This window comes from Malaya genurostris, chromosome 2, assembly GCF_030247185.1.
Source record: "Malaya genurostris strain Urasoe2022 chromosome 2, Malgen_1.1, whole genome shotgun sequence".
Taxonomy (NCBI): domain Eukaryota; kingdom Metazoa; phylum Arthropoda; class Insecta; order Diptera; family Culicidae; genus Malaya; species Malaya genurostris.
In genome coordinates this window covers 109703264-109726362 of record NC_080571.1, presented here as the reverse complement: position 1 = coordinate 109726362, position 23099 = coordinate 109703264, and the positions used below count along the sequence as shown (strand labels likewise).

The window sequence follows — 23099 nt, the reverse complement described above, 5'->3', positions numbered from 1 at the left end:
CTTTTTGCCGAAAATGGTGAAAGGCAGAATAGTCATTTTTGTTCTATGCACTGTCATAAACACGAAGAAAATAATATAGGAATTGAACATCGATTGTGATAATATTATAGTTCTCATGATATATGAATTTAAAATGATGAGAAATCACTCTACTCGGAATAATTTTGAGCATTCTAAACATAGGGTTATTTTGTTGTTTATTTTTTATATCTTTATAAACAGATTTTGATTGAAGGCGCATAAAAAACAGTTAAGTAAAATTTAATTCCGCTCGACAGTTTTTGGATCGTTGTGAAATTTGTACCTTGTATCATGTTTGTGACTTAAAGTACTCTTCTGCTTTTTTATTGATGATAGAAAAGTATTCTGGATTCATTCAATGTTTATAATGTCGATTATGACTAAGTTTCAACTAGTTTACTTCAGTTCGTGCTGGCATCTCATCAGACACAGTCGACAATTGCTTACGGTCGAGACGATAGAAACAAAGACAATACAGTGTAGTGAACAATAGAGTGTACGAAATGGGCAAATACGATTTAACAAAGCCTGAAACTTGGCCTACAAGGCCAAATTCAATTTGTATTGATTTCAAGCGCTGCAAAGTTAGACCAGCAGCAACCGAAATTGAAATCTTGCTTAAGGAACGAATGCATCTAAACGTTACTGATGTAAGTGAGATTCAATTCAACAAGGCGTCTAACTGTGTGTACATTATGTTCAAACGTGAAAAAGATGCAATTGCATTTGCTTCGGTTAATAACGGGGTGCACAGTATTGATCATGACAATGTTAAATATAAAATCCCTGTGTACATGGTGGATAATGCCATAGAAGTACGCGTGCATGACCTTCCCCCGCAGACCAGCGAGGGGTATGTTCGGGAATGTATGTCGCAGTACGGTGAAGTTCTTTCCATCGAAAGGGAAGTATGGCGGAATTTTTTTCCGGGTATCCGGAATGGCGTGCGAGTAGTACGTATGCAACTACGTAAAGCAATTCCATCTTACATCATTTGTGATCAAGACGGGATACATCCGTGTAAAACGCTGATTACGTATGAAAATCAACTGGTTACATGTCAGTTTTGTGAACAACCTGCACACTACGGCAAACCTTGCACTGAAACTGCAAAAAGGACATCTTTAAACAAAAAAAAGGACAACCGCCCAACAACGGAAACTAGTGAGCGCAGTACTCCTGTTGTACCATCAAACCCACCAACAACTGCAATTAATGCACAACAAGGCGCGTCTACAGCAACTAACAACCAACCCAAGAATGCGAATTACAAGGAAAACGAAGAAAAAACGGAAACCAACAACGATACCACCGATGCGGCAATGGAGGACGAGACGAGCCACGAACAAAGTGCCCCTCACTCATCGCAAGATAAAAATGGAAGCTCCTCTCCCCCTAGAAAAAGGGTGACAACGAGATCCAACGGTAAAAAAATTATTTTATCTAATAAAAACATGGCTCATTCGGCCACGTAAAGCTTGTACGCAAATTGGCCTGAATAAAAAATTTTTTTATAAAAAAAAAAAACTAGTTTACTTGGAAACAAGTTTTTTTTCAAGTTATGAAAAGATAACTTATTTCAGTATGGCATTACAACGTAACGACAACATACTTTTAGCCGACTTAACAACTAGTAGAAACTGCGCTTTTTGAGTCATGCAAGTGGTTAGATGTTAGTAACAATCACTCAAATATTTGGTTGCAAACTAGTCACAAACCAGCTAGCGTAACAAAAATTGTTACTTGGGTCTTCTCGGCCACTAACTGTTCACATTCGCCGTCGAACCAGTCGTTCCTTACGTTCGGAGCCGCCATACCTAGCGTTGCTGATACAGTGCTACCTATGGCAGAACGGATGGCTCTCCAGCCATCTTCAAGAGTAGCTGCATCAAGCTGCTCTTCCGTTGGTAGTGCCATTGCCAACTGCTGCACGTAATCTTGGGCTCTTCCAGCATCCCGGAGCCGCGCGATGTTAAGCCGCGACGTTCGGTTTCGACGTTGGGTAGCCACCGTCGAAAGTTTTGAGCGCATGCATAGAGCAACCAAGTAGTGGTCCGAATCTATATTCGCACTGCGGTAGGTGCGAACATTGTTGATGTCTGAGAAAAATTTTCCGTCGATCAAAACGTGGTCGTTTTGGTTTTCGGTCTGTTGGTCAGGTGATCTCCAGGTAGCTTTGTGGATATCCTTGCGGGGAAAGAAAGTGCTTCTAACTACCTTTCCTCGGGAGGGCGCAAAGTTGACACATCGTTGGCCGTTGTTATGCGATGCGGCATGCAGGCTGTTCGGCCCGATTACCGGTCGGTACATTGCCTCCCTTCCTACATGGGCATTCATGTCACCGATGACAATTTTTACGTCTCTGCGTGGACAGCCGTTATATGCTTGTTCCAGCTGCACGTAAAACGATTCTTTCTCGTCATCGGGTCTCCCTTCGTGTGGGCAGTGCACGTTAACGATGCTGTAATTGAAAAAACAGCCGCTCAATTTTCAACTTACACATCCTAGTGTTGATCGGCTGCCACCCAATCACTCGCTGACGCATCTTGCCCAGCACTATAATGCCAGTTCCCAGCTCGTTCGTTGTGCCACAGCTTTGGTAGAAGGTAGCCGCTCGATGTCCGTTTTCCACACCTTCTGTCCCATCCAACAAAGCTCCTGCAGCGCTACGACGTCGAAGTTGCGAGGATTTAGTTCGTCGTATATTATCCTGTCGCAACCTGCGAAACCTAGCGACTTGCAGTTCCATGTTCCAAGTTTCCAATCGTAGTCCTTATTTCGTCGCGTGGGTCTATGGCGATTGTTCCGGGTCGTATTCTCTCCTGTATTATTTGTAATGATTATTTTACGGGCAGCTTATTAGGCCTATGTCAACCCCCTGTCTCACCGGAGAATCATCGTGCTTGCTTTGTTTAACGTCCCAACTAGCACTAGGACGATCCCGTTGGTGGGATTGCACCTTGGATTTAGCTGGACGGGATGCAGCATTTCATACTCAGCCGCTGGATACCAGAACAGACGCTGTTTGAAGCCGCTCCTAACATGGAGTACAGACGCTCCGACATCCTCTAAAGAGGACCCCCTTCCCTGTCAGCACACGATCAAGGTCCCACCGGGATTGGTTACCCGATCTTTCCTATGGTTGCTCGTACCCCAGCCGGCACCACGGGGAGGTAGAGATAGGAGTTACTGGATAAGAGGCTAAGAGTCACACTGGGGCTTGAATTACGCATTGTCCAGTCGTTTACCAACCGACATATGAAACCAATAAATATAATCCAAAATTCATTTAACGGTGCTCGCACATGCACACACAGACATTTTCCGCTCTCGTCGAGCGGAGTCAAATGGCTTATAACACTATGGGTTTTCGAGGCTCCGTTCGAATGTTAGGTTTTTCAGCAATTCTATTACATCTCAATAGTGAAATCTGAAAATTCGCGATAAAAAAACCGCATAACTCTGAAACTTCGCATAAAAAAAGACCTTAGCAGTCTTTTTTATTCGAGTTTACGCACCGCATAAAAAACCGCATAACTCTGAAAGTTCGCATAAAAAAACCGCATAACTCTTAAATTTCGCATGAAAAAGGTCGCATTAAAAAACCGCATAAAAAAGACCATAGTGTATTTGAATTTTTTTTTAAATTATGGCAATTTGATTTTTTTTCCATTTTGTCATTTGAAGCCATATCATTTCAAATATTAGTGATGGTAATAAAATTCCGGAAAATGTTGAAATCGTACGTCTTTATATTTCGAATTATTTCGTATTTTAAGACATTAGGCTGAATTTATACAACAAAGAAGACCATCAAAATAAAAATATTCCAGGAATTATAAATTTCAGCAAAAAAAGTCCAAATAGTTCAAATCTAAATTGGACTCATCATGGTGCTCTATCATTACTTGAAAATGCGGAATTATGACTCATTTTGCTCATCTATAGAGTTTTGCTCCTGTACAGAAAGTCGGATCCGGATAAAATTCATTCAAAGGATAAGGGACGCTTGGATCTTTGATTTGAATCCGAATTGGTGAACATCGATCCAGCGGTTTTATAAAAAAGGGAATGCCTGTTTTCGCACATTTCTCGCTGTTACTCCGTAACCAGAAATCTGATTTGGACAAAATTCAATAACAAGGTTCAGCACCATACAACTTTTGAGATAAAATTGAGATCTAATGTTATTCATTTTTGCACCATTTACCGCGTTGCTCCGGAACCTACTTAAATACTTTGGGACTCTACAAATTTTTATTATAATCGAAATTTATTGACCTTAGTCTAACCTGCTCCGAAAAAAAACAAAATTATCCTAATGAGAAGGCAAAAAATATTTTTATGACTATGACTGTGTCGATGAAATAAAAGGCATTATCACACCACTAGGTGGCTTATTTATCTAGGATCCAGAAACAGATTTTGGAAAGTCCCCGAGTAATACATATGCTTATGAGGTCGGTGCATAAAAATATTTATTTAATTGTGCAAAACTATAAAACTTTCACAGTTTCAACAACGCACAACTATCATAATAACACATACAAACATCATCCTGAAAAAAGAGTTGATTATATAGCAGCTGTTTTTCGCACGAGTTTCGATAAATCGATTTATTCTGCACCTTGGATGGAAAAAAAATCATTTCAATTTTGGAACAATAACTAACGGCATGCCTTGCTCACACAAACCAATAATTGACACATTATCGCTCACCCAGCAAGCTTTTGCGGACCCGCCTCACAGTTTGCTCGATTGCATCAACTCCACTTGCTTTCATGTAGCTCAACTCTATCAAAATTAATTGGCTTTGCGTCAAAACCAGCAGGCACCGATTAAGAGGGGAGTTAATTGAAATTTGATTTGTTTTTCGCGAAAAATTGACACCGGGCGATATGACTGACTCAGACACATCCGTTTATTTGATTTAAAGTTAACTTGGGGTTAAACTTGACAGAAATAATCAACCGTAAACTAGAATCATTACTAACAATCGACTATCAATATCGAATACCGGTCCCGTCACGAACTGTTGCGTGACGTGAAACAGAAATGCGTTAGGCATGATTGAAGATCACCTTGATTTGGGTTGATTGCAGATGGACAAAATGAACAAAATTCAAGGTGAAATCAAATACTGATATCTCTAAATTGTATGCGTATGAGAATTGAATTTTCTTTTAGACGAACCCATTCTTGCGTTTTTTCATAGAAAGGTCGTGTACCAATCGATACGATTCGTTAAGTTTAGCAATATCTTACTTTTCTCAGAGATGCTTTACCCGATTTTTTCCCAAACATAGGTTTTAAAAAAAGAAGTCGTGGTTTCATGTGGAATTCCTGAATTTTATCCGGATACCGGAATTACGATGTTAAAAATGTTTATATTTCAAACCATCGTAAAGAGCGATGATGTGATGCAAAATACGTATTAAATCTATTTAGAAATTGTAGGTCATCTTGGTAGATGTCTGTACGAACTCAGATTTCGAAAGTACCGGAAAAGTGGATCTAATCTCCAAAATGGAACTCACTCACTTATCTCAGAGATGATTCATTCGATTTGCTCTACCTTTGATAGAATCAAAACGTCTCATGATACTGTAAAAAAAATCCTTATGTTGTCTGGATTTGGCATCCTATTCCAAAATAATAAGCAGTGTTTGAATCCAATCTTTATTCGCAATGGAATTTTTATTTCCCAAAATAAACTTATCTACTTCCATCGATTACCAATTTATTCAATTTCATCAACTTATTAGGCTTAGTTATTATTAGGAAACAGGCAAAAACGATGTATACAAACAAACTACAAGAATTCGTGTAGATGTAGATTTCTCCTGCTGACTAAATTCAATAAACTGGAAGCATATTTCTTTTTCAGATTTAGCTAGAATCTTGATTTTATGGTTGGTCTCTATCGGCCCTAAGTGGAATATATACTATCGTTTAGTTTCATCTAAGGGATTAAATTTTAGAAAAATTATTTTCTTCGATTTTATATACAAAAAACATTTAACGCGTTTTTCTCGAAAGCAAGTTTCAAAAGTCCGTGCCTATCGTTATTTAGAAATGACCAATTATTCAAGAATTTATATTCCATGGAAACTACTACAATATGGGTATTTTTGGAACAGTTTTAAAGAGTATATCCCGGAAAATTATGTTTGAGGTATTTCGGAAATCCAAGATGACGACTTCCGGTTTATTCATATTCTCTTAAAAACTTTTACAATATGGATATTTTTGGAACGGGTTTGATGAGTAGATGTCGGAAAACGATGTTTGAGGTGGTTCAAAATCAAATCAAAAATGGTGGCGAGTTCATTCAGCACAAACCGGTACCCATGAGGTACCAAAACCTAAATGACTACAAAGTGTTGTTCGAATGATGCTTTAAATTATGTAAGAAATTTATATTTATTTTGTTGAACGATAGCTCTGAAAAAATTCGCGAAAATGGTGTTTTTTTCATCCGTTACACCTATAAAAAAGAAGGAAATCGATTGTGCATTCTTAGAAAAAAAATAACACTGTAAGAAAAAGTTGAAAGTTAGAACACCATCCGAAAAACTAAAATTTAAAAAAAAAGCTCTCATTATTTGTTTAAATAATTTTATTTTAAACTTTAACTTAAACCTTAGCATTACTATTTGGGTGCAAATATTAGTATGAATTGAAATATGACGAAGTTACAACTAAAATAATTTAAAAACATTTGCAAAATTTCAAGTTTTTAATTGAAAATAGCCATTTGGACAATTCTAAAGATTATAGGAAATAAATTTGCTCATGACAATTTCTCCGAAGCAGCCGTTCAAAATATATTTAAACATGGAATTTAAAAACACGAGTTTTTGTTGATTTGTATCATTTGAACAAGTCAAACGTCTCTTTAAAAAAAAATCTATTTAATTCCTCAATATTAAAAAAAAACTTTACTATTTCGTCACTGCCAGGCGCTCGAAAATGAATAGATAAAACTAGCCAAGCCACTAAGGCTGACTTGAATACTGCTTTAACCCTAACAGATGGGTTCAGCTATTTATTTTTTCCAACTATTCATGATCTGGAAAAATCTGTTTGCCAATTTCGATAAACGTGATCTCACTGGAAATTTTTCGTTTTCACCCCTGGCTGCTGTTCAGATCAATTGATGTAGTATTTTATCTTTTTAACTACAACATCATTTTAAAATTTAGTGGAATTTTTTATTTGCTTGTTACAACTATTACATATACAGTCTATAACTTAAGAGCGTGGTCACGATTGTACGCGATCGGTAAAGTGGAATGGTGTGATTTTTTTTTAACACAGAGGACAGTAGTGTCATGCATGCAATGCGAGAATAAAGCAGCTGGCAGTTGTTTACAATTCGATTTAGGAGTTTTTCAAAATGTATCTCATGTAAAAAAAGTCAAAATTTTCGAAAAAAAAATTTATTTGCACTTACAATTCTGGTACAATTTAACATCGAAAATAAAACATTCGTGAGTACATTACGCTGTACTTTTTAAAAAATGTGAATGGGTATAATATCAGTCTTTTAAAAACAATCAATAGAAACACCATGCGTCTCCATCAAATTATCATCAGATGGAGCCGCATGGTATTTAGTTCTGAAATCATACACCATACACAATCGCCTTCGGAACTAAATACCATGCGTTTCAATCTACAAGTTTAGTTCAGGCCTTGGGTATTGAAGTAATTAATAATGATAACAGATTCATGTTTTCTCACTGGTTCTTCTATATGAATTACAAACGTCCGTACCAGTGGACATGTTCACTAGTTCATTCCCTACATTATTACTAGGTAAATCGTGGCAGACGTGCGGATGTGTGTAAATGACATAAGAAATGAATTTTTTTTAGCTTCATTAAGGGCTGAGGCCAGTAGGTCGCGTATAACCACGTGGCTTGCTCTGCGTATTACATTTCCCTCAATGCTCTCTCGCAAATGTGCAAAATAACTCTTGATGTAGCCGAGTGGCCAAGAAAGGTTACAAGTTTGACATCACAGAAAATCCAAAAAAGCTACCGCTTGTTTGGCAGCCTTTTTGAGCCGATTTTATTTCTCTCTCATGTTTCGTTACGTTACCAGGGAACTAAAATGGCACCGACAAAGAAATCGAATTACCTCCACAAAAATAACATTTATTTAATTTTTATCGCGACAACATATTACGCACATTACGCACTAATCGCATCTGAACTAAATTATCTAGACATCGTCAGGATAGATTTTTGATCCATGCTTTTGAGGGCGAGATGTTCAATGAACAAGTTGAAAGACGGCGTTTTCAACTAAGCACTTCTTCCTTCAGAAAAAAGCCTTTCCCGACCGCTTATGTCAATCAATCATTCTGAAATTTTCACCGAATAATCTAAACTAATTTTCTAAGAGATTTTCAGTTGTTTTTTCTTATATTCATCACCGTTTCAGAGAAAATCAGATTTAAAGCGTGAAAATAGCCTCCTAAAACACCCTAAAACACGCTAGCCTCAGCCCTTAATTACTTCAATACCCAAGATCCTAACTGAAGTTGTAAATGAAAACGCATGGTATTGAGTTCTGAAGGCGAGTGCTGTATGATTTCAGACCTAAATGCCATGCGTCTCCATCTGATGAAAATTAGATGGAGACGCATGGTTTTTAGATTGATTTTTTTTTAGAAGTCTGATGTTATGCCTGAACCAAAATTGTAAGTGCGAATAAATAAATTCGAAAATTTTGAACACCTTTCTACATGAAATACTACAACACATAAAAATATCTCTTCTTAATCTATTTAGCGATGCGATAATGCCTTTCTTTTGTCATTTAAATAGTCTCAGTCTGCAGTATTGTGAGCTTAACAAATAACTTAATAATAGCTGTCAAGTTAGTCCAGGCCTTTCGAAACCGATTCTTTCATCTCACAAATTTACACAAAAACTCTGGGATTTGTCGGTTACGTCACATATAAGATTGCGCCGGAAATGTTCGTCGCAACCGTTCCAAATTTGATTGGTATTGTTAGCTTATAAATAAACCAAAGTTTATATAATTTGTTGAATCATGTTCGAGAAAATTCAGGCGATGAAAACTCTGCTGTCACTTGCTACATCACTTATTATATCTTCAGAATCGGAAGTGACAATCATTTGATTTATTAGCTTCATCCAAAATTCAATAATACTTTCCAAAGAGCCTAGACTTGTAGAAGTCGGCTCAGCTAGCTATGAGGAAATTGAGTGGTGAAATAATCTTTTGCACACCCACCGACATTTTCCGATCTCGTCGAGCTGAGTCGAATGGGATATAATACTAGGGGCTCAGTTGAAAAGTTTTTATTTCAGCAATTCTGAAACGTTCCTATAGAAAATTGCAAAAAAAATGTTTCTTGAGAAAGCTTAAAGTTTTATTTTCAGAACAAAATAAGAACATAACATTTTTTTTCACAGTGCTTACTTTCTCGAAATTTTTGCTTCTCAAAAGTAAGCTAGAGATTTTCTGCAAAATGCGAGAATACAACAAAAACATAATTATAAATAAGTTCAGAGCTTTGAGTGTGGAAAAGTGTAATTAATATATTGAAAATTAGCATCTTTTGAAAAATCGTTCATTGTAGACAGTTTCCCGGCTAAACTTAATTGATAATCAATGCCCAATTGAAACGTGTATGAAAACACAGTGTTTCCAGATCATCAGATAGTGGAGGCGTCAATTGCCTCATACAGTCCCGTGCAGTGTGGAACCCGGTCCGGTTTGTTGGAAAGGTAGTGTGAACGATTTATGGGGTTTTACCACGTAAAGGTCGGCTCATAGGTCGCAACGCGTAGTAAAAAGGAAGGCAACATGTCTGGCGGCTCAGGATTTCTGGTTGAATGTTTTTCTCCAGCCAGAGTGTTAATAACCTGATGCCGTGTACCGTTCCGTTTTTATTGTGTCCCAATGGAACTGCGTCGTGAAAAGAGCACTTTCGAATGGTATGAATTGGCCGTGATTTGTTTGTTTACAGGTGGATAATAAAAACGGAAATGGGAGTTTATTCGGTACAAGTGAACATTTTCGCGCAACAATTGAATAACTGTTTGATAAAACTGTTTATGTAATTCACAAAGAACAAAATGAATATTCAAACACAAGCATAAAATTTTCATTCGCTGTATGGCGATTTCAGTATGCTCTAAACAAGGAGAGAAACAAGAACACTCAACAGCAGCAAATAGTTTGAATTCGGAAACACAAATGGCATTCCAATCCAAACTGAATTCAGCACTCATCAAAAATGCTTGGGAGAGAAAAACCAACACACGAAAGCGCCGACCGAAAAAGTTTATTTCGTGTCTGGAATCGAATGAGAAATGATTCATTTTCCATTTCCATCGAAAATTCTCAAACAATGATTGCACTTTTAACCATTTTAACACACTGATCGTAATCCAATATGGATTCTCAGCATTTCCATAATGATTTACAGTTCATTTGGTGAAAAATTCTTTCGGATGTTCCGCTTGTTTTCGGGAATCACATTTCAATCGAGTTTTGAATCCATTTTCCAAATAACAGCTGCAGGGTTACTTGTAATTCACACATTGCTAACGATTACATAAATAATACTATTACAATGTTCATCATTGATATTTTGGGTACAAAATTATATTGTGTTGCAAAAATTTAAAATAATTTTTTTACGAACAATTCTGTGCCTTAATTTAGAGCAGGATAGAAATTATTAATGTGACTGTGACTTATTCTGGCAACTAAAATGAGTGTGAATCTCGCTTCATATCAGAACAGTTTCCCTACAGTTTACTGCGAAAGTTAACATTCGCGCATCAAAGCCATCCTGCAAATCAAACACTGCAGGAAAATTACCTTGCACATCGATGCAGCCGATCTGTTTCTTCATGGGGCTCGCGTTGATTTGACACATGTAGCAGCCGCGATCTGATTCGCGTAGTTGTCGTATCCGCAGGCGCCAGGTTCGCATGTCCTCGTGCACCACGCTGATGCGAGAATTATGTGTCACGACCCGACCCTGGAGGGCCAGTACTGTTTGATCGGAAGCCCTCAGCCAGCCAACTTTGTACCGACCGAGATTTTTCACCGAACAGGTTAGCACCGCTTCCCGCCCGGCCGGGAATGTCACGTTCTGGATGGTGCCTTCGAACTCTGGCTCTGGATCTGCCGGTTGCTGTTGTTGATTGATTTCTGAAAGTGAATAGAAAATAAAAAAAAAGGTATGATTATGTTGAACTAACATGCCTTCGAGGGATTTCATTTCGATGTCATATTTCAGGGTACACGCCTGTCATATTATTACATTTTGAGTGCCAATTAGTCGCACGGAAATTATTGCTACACTTACAAATTGGCTGTAATTTTCTGCCCATTAGATAAAAATTACTCAACTTTCATATATATCATCTTTGAAGTGTATTATTTGAGTTTTGAGTGAATTGTATATTTGTACGATTTGTTGATGCCAGAAAGGAAACGAATCTTATTGAGGCGTATAACAAAATTACAGGGTTGTGTACAAGACATGTCCAATGAATCTTTGACATTCGTTGATTCGTAGAATAGCTTTAGGCTATTCAATTCGAACCTCTAATGCACTGATGGGTGGAAGACTAAATCAGAAAGAAATAATATGTTTCGGTTGTGGTATTTTCCTTCTGACAAGTTCACCCGCACACTACCAATGCTTCAGAACAATTCCAGGAATGGGTAACAAGTCATCAAACTCCCCTTATTATTCTGATTCGTATATAACTTTGCACATGTCTTTGAGGAGTGTATCGAAAATAAGCTATCCACATACATTTGTGTTTTACGCATGTATTTGTGATGGTTTTTTATGCTCAGATCACAGCATGCTGTGCGTTTGGCTGTCAGCTTTCGTTTGTTTACTTGTTTGTGCGGCTGAAATTCTTCGTTTTCAAAATGTCGCCTATTGAAAAGGAAGAGAAAATTAAGGTTCTGGACACATGGCTAAGTGAGAAGGGTATTACTATGCGAAAATTGACGAAGCGGTTTGGAATTCATCGTGCCAGTGTTAAAACCATCATTAATAAGATTGGGGAAGACTATTCTTTGGATGAGCTACCAACCCGAAACTAGACCAGAAAGTGGTATCTCTAGTCATGAAGAACAAATCAATGTTAATACGTGATTTGGCCAAAAAAGCAGGAACAAGTGTTGGAATGATCCAGCGTATCAAGAGGCGAAATCACCTGAAGACCTACAAGTAGAACAGAAGAAGCGAGCAGCAGCAAGGGTCGGAAATTGTATTAGCGTCTTTTGCAGTGTCCGGATGCATGCGTTTTGATGAACGATGAGACTTATGTAAAGGAGAACTCAAACACCCTTCCAGGTCCACAATACTTTACTGTCGTCGTTGAGGAGGATGTGAGCGATACGAACAGGTCGATTCAAGTGGAGAAATTCGGTCGAAAGGTACTGGTATGGCAAGCAATAAGTTCCTGTGATTTGAAGTCAACCATTTTTTACACTACCGGAACTATAAATGCAGAAATCTATCGATCTGAGTGTCTCCAGAAGAGATTGCTGCCTTTATATAAGAAGCATAGTACACCTCAACTGTTTTGGTCGGATTTAGCGTCGACTCACTAGGCCAAAACCACTCTCAATTGGCTTGCGGAAAAGGGTATCAATTTTGTTGAGAAAAATATCAATCCACCAAATTGCCCTCAGCTTCGACCCATCGAACGTTACTGGGCAATTGGGAAGAGGGTCTTCAAGAAGACTTGTAAGGCAGCTGGGAACATGCAGGAGTCCAAAAAAATTTGGACTCAAGCCTCCAAAAAATGCGATGCAACAATTGTTCGGAACTTGATGAAGATCGTTCGATCAAAAGTTCAAAAATTCGTGAAGAAATAACTTAAATTTCATCCGGTTTTCATTATACTCAAGTTTAACCTCGTACACTAAAGGATCAATTTTTAGTTTGAATAACACTACATAGTATAGTATGCGATCAAAAGATCTTTTATTTGAATCCTAGTTTGTGAAAATCGGTCTAACAATCTCCAATAAACCAAAGTTTCTGGAGTTTTTAATTTCTATTTTAGATACTTCTGTAACCGGAAACTGGATTCTAGACCAGTATAGTGTCCGGTTTGTTTAAAGTACAAGAAATCTTAATTTGTAAAATTTGTCAAATCATTTCTATGAGGTTCAAAATGAGTTCTATTTTGTAATTCGAAATTAATGGGAACCGGTGTTACCGAAATAAGTTTGTTTCTCCATCAACGAACAAGATCTGCCACCAAGAAGATTTCACATATCAGTTTTAATGAACCCGCTTCTCTTACCATGTTTGCTTATTAAAAACACTCTGATGTCGGCATTTTTGCACTAATCAACAATTTGGTCATTTTTTGGACCAAATCGATCCCAACGAACTGTTTGCGAAATATTTTTCTATTTGTAATTTTAAATGTAGAAATTTGCCGTAACAAAGTTTTATCTATATTTACGTGAATCAGGTTATAAGAGTAAAGGACATCACTAGGTGATGTGCTTAATTGTTGCTCTCAAAAAAGTCTAATTAAAAGGTGTATCAAACAACTAGAAGTAAAATAATTGGTCGAAATTGGTCGGAAATTTTAAAGTATTTTGTGTGTTGATAAGTGGACGAATTTACCGCCCAAAAGTAAACGGTATTAACCGATCGAAGCGACATCTCCATATAATTGACAGCGTTACCAGATTTATATGGAATGTGTGAAAATGTACAAGTCCATCGTGTGATTCAAGTCGAAAATATAAAGCTGGTCTACATGTTATCTCGTTATCTTATGTTATCTCGCCTGTTTATAGCAATGCGAATAGGAGATACTAGTGAGATCGTTCCTTAAAGTTATTTGATATTTTAATTAGTTTCAATGCCTTATTATATTTCTCCTTAGTAAAAATCAGGCTAGACTAAACTCCGTCGATTATTCGGGGAACGTTTGATTAATGGATCTATTTTTCTTCAAGTTAAACGGTTTAAGACGCACGCTTGAAATTTATAACCGTGCAGATATTTCTTGCGACCGTGGTTAATGGAAACGAATAGTTGATTTATTTAAAAGATATTTTTATTCAGGCCTATTTGCGTACAAGCTTTACGTGGCCGATTGAGCCGATTTTTTCAATAATTTTTTTTTTTAGTTGGATCTCGTTGTCACCCTTTTTATAGGGGGAGAGGAGCTTCCATTTCCCTCCTGCGAGGATTGAGGGGCACTTCGTTCGTGGTTCGTCTCGTCATCCATTGCCGCATCGATGGTATTGTTGTCGATTTTCGTCTTCTTTTCGTTGCTAGTTGCTGTAGATGCACCTTGTTGTATATTGGTTGCAATTGCAATTGGTTTCGTTGAAGGGAATGCTTCATTGTTGTTGGCGGCTGTCACAGGTGTACTGGAGTTGCTTGGGGTTTGTGTGAAGGAAGCACCGTTGTCCATTGGTGTAGTTGTCTCCTTTTCCAGTTTATCACATGGCTTACCGTAGTGAACAGCTTTTGCGCAATATTGACATGTGGCCATCTGATTGTCATAGGTAACAAGTGATTTGCACGGAATTCTTGTATCCTGACCAAATGTCATAGGTATAGGTTTCTTCAAGCGCATGCGTAACAAACGTACGCCATTTAGAATACCGGGGAAAAAGTTCTTCCACTTTTCTTTTTCGATAGACAGAATCTCTCCGTATTTGGACATAATTTTGTGAATATAGGGATCGATGACGCTTGAGGGAAGATCATGCACACGAACTTCTATAGCACTATCTTCCATATACACTGAGGTCTTTTTTTATGCGGTTTTTTTATGCGACTTTTTTATGTGAATTTTCAGAGTTATGCGGTTTTTTCATGCTTAGTTTCAGAGTTGGGTTGTTTTTTTATGCGAATTTTCAGAGTTATGCGTTTTTTTATGCGGTACGTAAATTCGCATAAAAAATGGCTTCAGTGTATACTGGAATGTTGTACTTAATGTTCTCGTGCTCCACATAGTGCACATTGTTATTGTCTTTTGCTAATTGAATTGCATCCAACTGGATGTAAATAACATTATTTGTCTTATTGCATTGAAGAAAATGTACACGTTTAATGACAAGATGCATTTGCTCCTTAAGCAAACCTTCAAGTTCTCGTATCGAAGATCGAATTTTGCACTGCTTGAAGTCAACAATAATTGTATTCTTTCGTAGCGGCAGTAGCTTTTGTTCGTTTGGTTCACTCATTTCGAGATCGTTCACTACACAATACTGTACTTGGTTTCTTCAGTCCCGAACGTAAGCGGTTTTGTTTTATCGACTGACTTGGATGAGAAGTGAAAGCAAACTGATGTTTTCAGGACTTCCCAAATTCTTCAACTATTCTTTTCGAATGTGTATTTTATATAGATTTAAACGAACATACGCGGAATACAAAACAAAAATTATTGCTTAAATATTCAAAGCTAAAATTCACATTGATTTTGACAATAATTGTTTCTTTTCTTTTCTTTATTGTGTTTGAATTAAACTTATAGAAAAAACATACTTTGATTTTTACCTTATGACTCAGTTGGCGATATATGATAAAATCTCTCTCTCTCTCTCTCTCTCTCTGTGTGTGTGTGTGTGTGTGTGTGTGTGTGTGTGTATGTGTGTGAGTGTTAATGTATGGGCAACTTTCTACGCTCAATTTTCAGATATAGCTGAACTGCTGAAAACACACATACACTCATTTGAATGCTAAAATTTGAATTTGAATCATCACACTTTTTCTAAATCGTTCAAATTTGTCGGAGATGACTAAATCGATTCAGATAATCTTAGACTCCATTATCACGCCTTCGAAGGTTTATGGCTTACACTTCTGTCTCTAACTATTGGTCGTCAAATGGTGAGATAACTAAGTCCTCACAAGTTCCTATCTCATGCCTCCCCGTGTGTCTATGATGACATTTGGTCAATAGAACGGCGTCGACTGGATGCTATCGCCTTCTGCGTTAGTAGCAGAATGAGAGGGTGCGAAATGGCTTGTAGTTTAAAGTTCATCGTAAAGTGCAATATTTATCATAGTATATTGAAACATGTGGCTATGTTGTTTGTTGCATTATTTGTTGTATATTGAATTGAATTACATTACATTGCATTATATATTGTTATTATTATTATTATTATTATTATTATTATTATTATTATTATTATTATTATTATTATTATTATTATTATCATTATTATTAAAAAAGAAATATTATATTTCCTGCAGTAATGTGACGAAAGAATAGCATAATTTACACTGCGACATCAACTGTTATATATTGTATCATAGCATATTATTTCATATATTATCTTCTTATATTATATTATATTATATTATATTATATTATATTATATTATATTATATTATATTATATTATATTATATTATATTATATTATATTATATTATATTATATTATATTATATTATATTATATTATATTATATTATATTATATTATATTATATTATATTATAATATATTATATTATATTATATTATATTATATTATATTATACTAGCTAAATGACCCGGCGTTGCTCGGAAATGTTTCGGGAAGAAAAGGCCGAACAAAATTCCCGAAGCTGTTCTACTTAGTGTAATACTCTGAGCAGTTTTATGTTGCTATTCAATCAATTTTACCTTACATTTCCCATGTTTGGGGCACTTGCTGCACTCCCTCTCCCTTAAAATAACCTTTTAATCTAAAGAGTGATTTTTTAAGAGCTTGAGAACTTTTTTAAACAATAAAACGCATAAAATTTGCAAAATCTCATCGGTTCTTTATTTTAAACGTTAGATTGGTACATGACATTTACTTTTTGAAGATAATTTCAATTAAATGTTGACCGCGGCTGCGTCTTAGGTGGTCCATTCGGAAAATCCGCTTTTTTATCGACAAATTTTGTTCAGCGATGAGGCTCATTTCTGGTTGAATGGCTACGTAAATAAGCAAAATTGCCGCATTTGGAGTGAAGAGCAACCAGAAGCCGTTCAAGAACTGCCCATGCATCCCGAAAAATGCACTGTTTGGTGTGGTTTGTACGCTGGTGGAATCATTGGACCGTATTTTTTCAAAGATGCTGTTGGACGCAACGTTACAGTGAATGGCGATCGCTATCGTTCGATGCTAACAAACTTTTTGTTGCCAAAAATGGAAGAACTGAACTTGGTTGACATGTGGTTTCAACAAGATGGCGCTACATGCCACACAGCTCGCGATTCTATGGCCATTTTGAGGGAAAACTTCGGAGAACAATTCATCTCAAGAAATGGACCGGTAAGTTGGCCACCAAGATCATGCGATTTGACGCCTTTAGACTATTTTTTGTGGGGCTACGTCAAGTCTAAAGTCTACAGAAATAAGCCAGTAACTATTCCAGCTTTGGAAGACAACATTTCCGAAGAAATTCGGGCTATTCCGGCCGAAATGCTCGAAAAAGTTGCCCAAAATTGGACTTTCCGAATGGACCACCTAAGACGCAGCCGCGGTCAACATTTAAATGAAATTATCTTCAAAAAGTAAATGTCATGTACCAATCTAACGTTTAAAATAAAGAACCGATGAGATTTTGCAAATTTTATGCGTTTTATTGTTTAAAAAAGTTCTCAAGCTCTTAAAAAATCACCCTTTATATTGACATAAAAGTAGTATCTATATTTGTCAAGATGCATCGTTTCTCGTAGAATAAATTTTATATTGAACTCCCCTTTTATTAGTGAACTTACTACAGCTCTCTTCCATGATAACCCTTATGACCACCTCTTAGTAGTGTACGAAGTATCTGTGCTCTTCAAAAAGAATCGATTAATTCATTAAAATTAACAATAGCAGTACTACTTGATTCAAATTAACGATAGTAATACTATCTAGCACAATTTTGACATTCTTGCCCCTCTCTTATTTTATAAAAAATTCAAGATGAAAATTGATTTTCAAGATCCCCTTCTCTTAGTCTGAATCCGCCCCCCTATCTTGTTTGACGACGAATAAGAAAGTGTTACAATAAACCTTTATCATGAATATCTAAGCTTGTCGTGACCACCTCTGAACAGTAAAAAGTACCTGTGCCAAGTTTGGTGATAATTTACTGAGTTGTTATGGAACTTTGCTCTTAGGATCATCTGAAGCGCAAATAATATCTGTACTCAGCAAGAAGTATCGTTTTATGGAAAATTCTATAAACTTCACATTAAACTTCCTTTTTTAGAGGCACTCATTATATCCACCCCCCACAAATACCCTTAAGACCATGTTTGAGTTTTTCAAAATGTATGTATGGTTTTAAAAAGTATCAATTCTCTTTAAATAAGATAAATTTCGACATGGCCTCCTCAAATTAAGAACGCTTGCTACACACTCTCTCCCCTGAGAATGTCCTAATGATCATCTCTGAAGAGCAAGAAGTACCTATGCCAAGTTTGATTGCAATACGTTCAGTAGTTTTGGAGTTATGCCGATAAAAACATTACACCCCCCCTTTTTAAAGGTACATCCAACCCCCATATAATCATACCTACGGAATGCAAAATGATTCTATGGTTTTCAAAAAGTATTGATTCTCGTCAAATTAGACAAATTTTCTCATGACCCCCCCCCCCCCTGTTAAGGACACTTGCTCCCTCCCCCACAAAAATACCCTTATGACCATCTCCTAAAAGCAATAAGTATCTGTACCAAGTTTGATAGCAATCCGTTAATTAGTTCCGGAGTTATTACATTACAAACATTAAACCCCCCCCCCCTCTTTTTAAAGGCACTTGCTACATGCACCACCCATATAATCATATCTAATATTTGCAAACTGTTTCTATGGTCTAAAAAAAGTATCGATTCTCGTCAAATTAGACAAATTTTTTCATGACCCCCCCTGTTAAGGACACTTATTACGATCCTTCCCCCATTAAAATACCCTTAATACCTTCTCAGAAGAGCATTAAGTATATGTGCCAAGTTTAGTGGCAATCCGTTCAATAGTTTCGGAATTGTGCCGTTTCAAACATTACACTCCCCTTTTTAAAGCCACTTGCTACATCCACCCCCCGTAAAGTCATATCTAATGTATGCAAAATGTTTCTATGGTCTTCAAAACGTATCGATTCTCGTCAAGTTATATGAATTTTTTCATGACCCCCTCCTGTTAATTACACTTGCTACGCTCTCTCCCCTATAAAAATGCTCCCTAAACCATCTCTGAAATGCGAGTAGTACCTGTGCAAAGTTTGGTGGCAATCCATTCAGTAGTTCCGAATTTATGGCGTTACAAACATACAAACTTACATCCATTTTTATATATAGATAATGTGCAGTTCTTCTGTTATAGAGGAGTGAAGATGAGGAGTGATTGTACCAGTATTCAGCTTACCCGAGTAGAGTGTGAGATTAAAAAGAAAACTCAATTTGATGTTATGCTGTTCGTATATATCGATTACTTAATTTGCTATCGTTTTGGTCGTTTTAACGGTTAAAAGATCAAAATCGAAAGCAAAAAAAATGCTGTGTGACATCAAACTGAATACTAGTTTTGCTCTCAGTGAAAGCACATTGAAAACTTAATGTGATGTTGATTTTCTCGAAATGACACGTCACGAGCATAATCTAAAAATAGAACAGCCAAAAAAGGTCCGGGATAGTATACATTTAGGCGATATTACTCGCAAGCAAGAAAAAAGATTTTATGCAATCTTCATATTAGTCACAAGCAAGAAATAAGATTTCATGCAATCTCCCCACACTATCGCGGAGAGAATCCGGTTTCGAACTCAAGTAAATTGGAATGCGAACTTTTTGCGATTGCTATGGACTGCAAGCGCTAGCTATACGAAGACGGAAAATGTTCGGTTATATGATAAGTAGTGTTGTTTCACAAAGTTGTACGCAGGTAGTTTCTGTCAGTGCACACTCGTTGCGTCGCTTCCATCCCGCGTCCACCATGAATAGCAGTGTGGCTATTTGAGCACAGTATAAAAATGTTCTCTTTGTCCTTCTCATATCCAAAGCTGTAGCATTCAAACATTATAACATTAAATTGAGTTATCTACTAGATTTCACACAACTCGCACATGTAATCACTTTGAAATATGAATTTAGAGGCTCTGAAGACCGAACATTTTACAGTGAAGTCTTCTACAACACATGGAACGTGAATTAGGAATCCGGCAATAAGGTATCCCAGATCATTTGTTTTTTCGACTAATTGGGACAATGAACGATTATCTTGCTTCTGATCACAGATAGAACCATAATATCTTCAGTAAATTTTTAGTTCTTGTGTAGACTTATAATTTACAATCATTTGATGCAGAATTAGTCCTGTGACTTAAAATTATGAAGATTTAGTTAGACGGTATCTTTAGAAAAGTGTATTAAAGTTCCAAGATCTATTAGATGATTGCACGGAACGACCGAAATCAGCATTTTCGCGAAAAATTTAGTTGATTTGCTGATTTTAGTTAGTTATTTTTTGAGACAACTAAAAAATTCTTAATTTTGCTAATTTAGATTTTTTATTCTCATTCCCTTAATAATAATAAAATATTTGTTGAAATGACTATTTATTTTAGTTGAATTCACAAAATAAACGTGCTGTCATTTCTTAGCTAAGGCACATTTCATTTCCATTCAACTAATTTTTTAGTTGAATCAAAGAAATAAAATGTTGTTTTCAACCAATATGAATGTTTGAATTGGCTTCTGCAATCTGCAGCTATATGGCGCCCTGTCACCGTAATGACTACTAGCCACTAGATGGCACACTACTGCCGAAAAAATTTCAGACGCGGTTGTCTTTTCCATATTGGCAAGTATAAATACGATGTTGTATTGGAGAAAAAGACATAAACGAAACATAAACATCTTTTTGAATTTTTTTTCTTCTAAATCACTGTTTTCTTCATTCTCACTGAAAACTTTGAGCACTCGGAAAACAAAAACCAAATACAAGTAGAACACCGGACGGCGCAGCTCGGAAGGTTTGAAGATACAAAAAAACTTCATCACAATTAGAGTGAAACATTCGAAATTCACTTCACTGTTCCGCGTAAACACATGATTACGCACAATCGCTTCAAGTGCGCACAAATTCTGAATAAATACGATTTCCACTAACAGTTTACGACATTTTTACATATCGGTTTAGAAATTTAAATAAAGATATATCGAACACATGCGAAAAACATCTAAACAATTTGCAAGCAGTTCCAACAAGACTGTACTTTTTAGCTTTTTAATGGATTGTTTTGCTTTGACACTTCTCATGAGTTTTTGGCTAATAAACTTGTTAATAATACCCATTTCAGTTTTGTTTTCTTTGTGCTGTCCTTCAGTATTGATTGTGATAGATAAATAGAAACAAATTTTCTGATTTTAATAACAAAATTAGTTGTCAATGAGAATTTCGTGTTGGATTGAAATATTGTTGGTTTGTGTCCAGGATATTCACCAACTAAACACATTCTCTAAAAATAAGAGTTTTTTCAGCAAAGTAAATTCTCAATTTTAACTAATTTTATAGTTATTTTGGAAATTTTGTTGTTAAAATCAACTAATTCAAAAACAGTAATACGAATTAGGCGCAGAGCTAATTTCGGTCGTTCCGATGATAAAATACTTCTCATAGTATCTAGCGTTAGTGAGTATATGAAGTTCTAAGCATTTATAACTAGGAATGAGAATTGTTTTGAAGAATGTCTTCGACGCAGTTTGTGGACTACTTAGGAATATACAAATTAAACATATATTTTCTTAGTGGCCACTAAAGTATTCTTAAGAATTAGCTCTAGGTTCTGAAATCTGAGACATTCAATGTTCGAACTTCGTAAACAATGAATTTTTCCATACTGTTGAATATAAAGTTATGGGTATTTTCAGAACGGGTTTGGCCAGTAGATTATTTTCGCCATCCAGGTCCCCGATTTCTGGATGGACTGAAAATAATGGTCTAAAAACTTTGGAATGAACTTCGTGTCGTCGTATGATAACAAATATGGAAACATTTTTTTTTAAACTGAACGGGAAAATTGTTACAGGATCGGATACTAGAAGAAAATACTATACGTATCTAGAAGAAAATCGTTGAAGTCAAATATGTTTCTCATATCAAATTCTGAAATAAGCTCCATCTACGGCAGGCGATCAGCGAGATGGGAATGTCAAAGCCACTACTCAGATTTACCTGCTTCAGACAAACGTGGTACCGATGATCGCCAATTTATCCAATACTTCCCAGATGTGTGGTTCTACACCAATATTCTCGTGGCAAATAAAAGGAGCATTATTGGCGTGAAAACTGAAAAAATGTTGAAAAAAATAATTGCTTCACGGTTATGGTTGCGGTCAACTGCAGGATCTCGGCAGGATGTCATAGCATTTTTGTAAAAGGCAACATAGGATTGAAGGAATAATTCTTCCATTGAAACTTAACTTTGTATTTTGTGTTGCCATTTGAAATTCGCTCAATTTCAATGGATTCACTAAGTTGTTGATTTTAATATTCTCATTTTTTGAGTTTCACAAAACTATTGCCTTTAAACAGCAAAATGATAACATAATGTGATATTGATTGAAAATTTGGTGAGTCGATATCATATAAGGATTTCAATCTGATGTTGCTATCATAATCAGATTTCAATTTGTTCTCATTTTGATGTTAGACTTTACTCGGGTATCGTTCGAATTAATGCATAAAATCTCACAACTAATGGTTTTCAATCCACCAGAATTTACCCGACGCGAACGAACTTCAGCATGCTAAATTCAAAGCAAACCTCTATGATTGATCTCATTATTTAAACAGCAGCATCTTATCATTGATTCGTACAAAAATCGTTCTATAAGGTGATTTGTTCAACTCACGCCTACGATGGCCAACAATAAACAACTAACTGATTACATTGCACACAATGCATCTTCTGGTAAACAGTATCAGAACTTTTGATCATGTTTACGGTATAGCTAGAATACTCATATGCGTTCCATCACTGAATCATTTAGCAATCAATAATGTTGATACCCAATTGAGCACGTGGCTCGAAATGACGAACCACATGAAT

General features: G+C 36.3%; 1 protein-coding gene across 5 annotated transcripts in view; it reads right to left on the bottom strand.

Annotated features, from left to right (window-relative positions):
- The window catches only part of LOC131432221 (lachesin), a 306432-nt gene that overhangs the window by 139844 nt on the left and 143489 nt on the right, over nt 1-23099 (bottom strand). For all 5 annotated transcript variants that reach the window (XM_058598359.1, XM_058598358.1, XM_058598360.1 and 2 more), the window contains one exon: nt 10891-11226. In XM_058598359.1, the coding sequence (XP_058454342.1) occupies nt 10891-11226 (336 nt within the window). The remainder of the gene's footprint in view (nt 1-10890; nt 11227-23099) is intronic.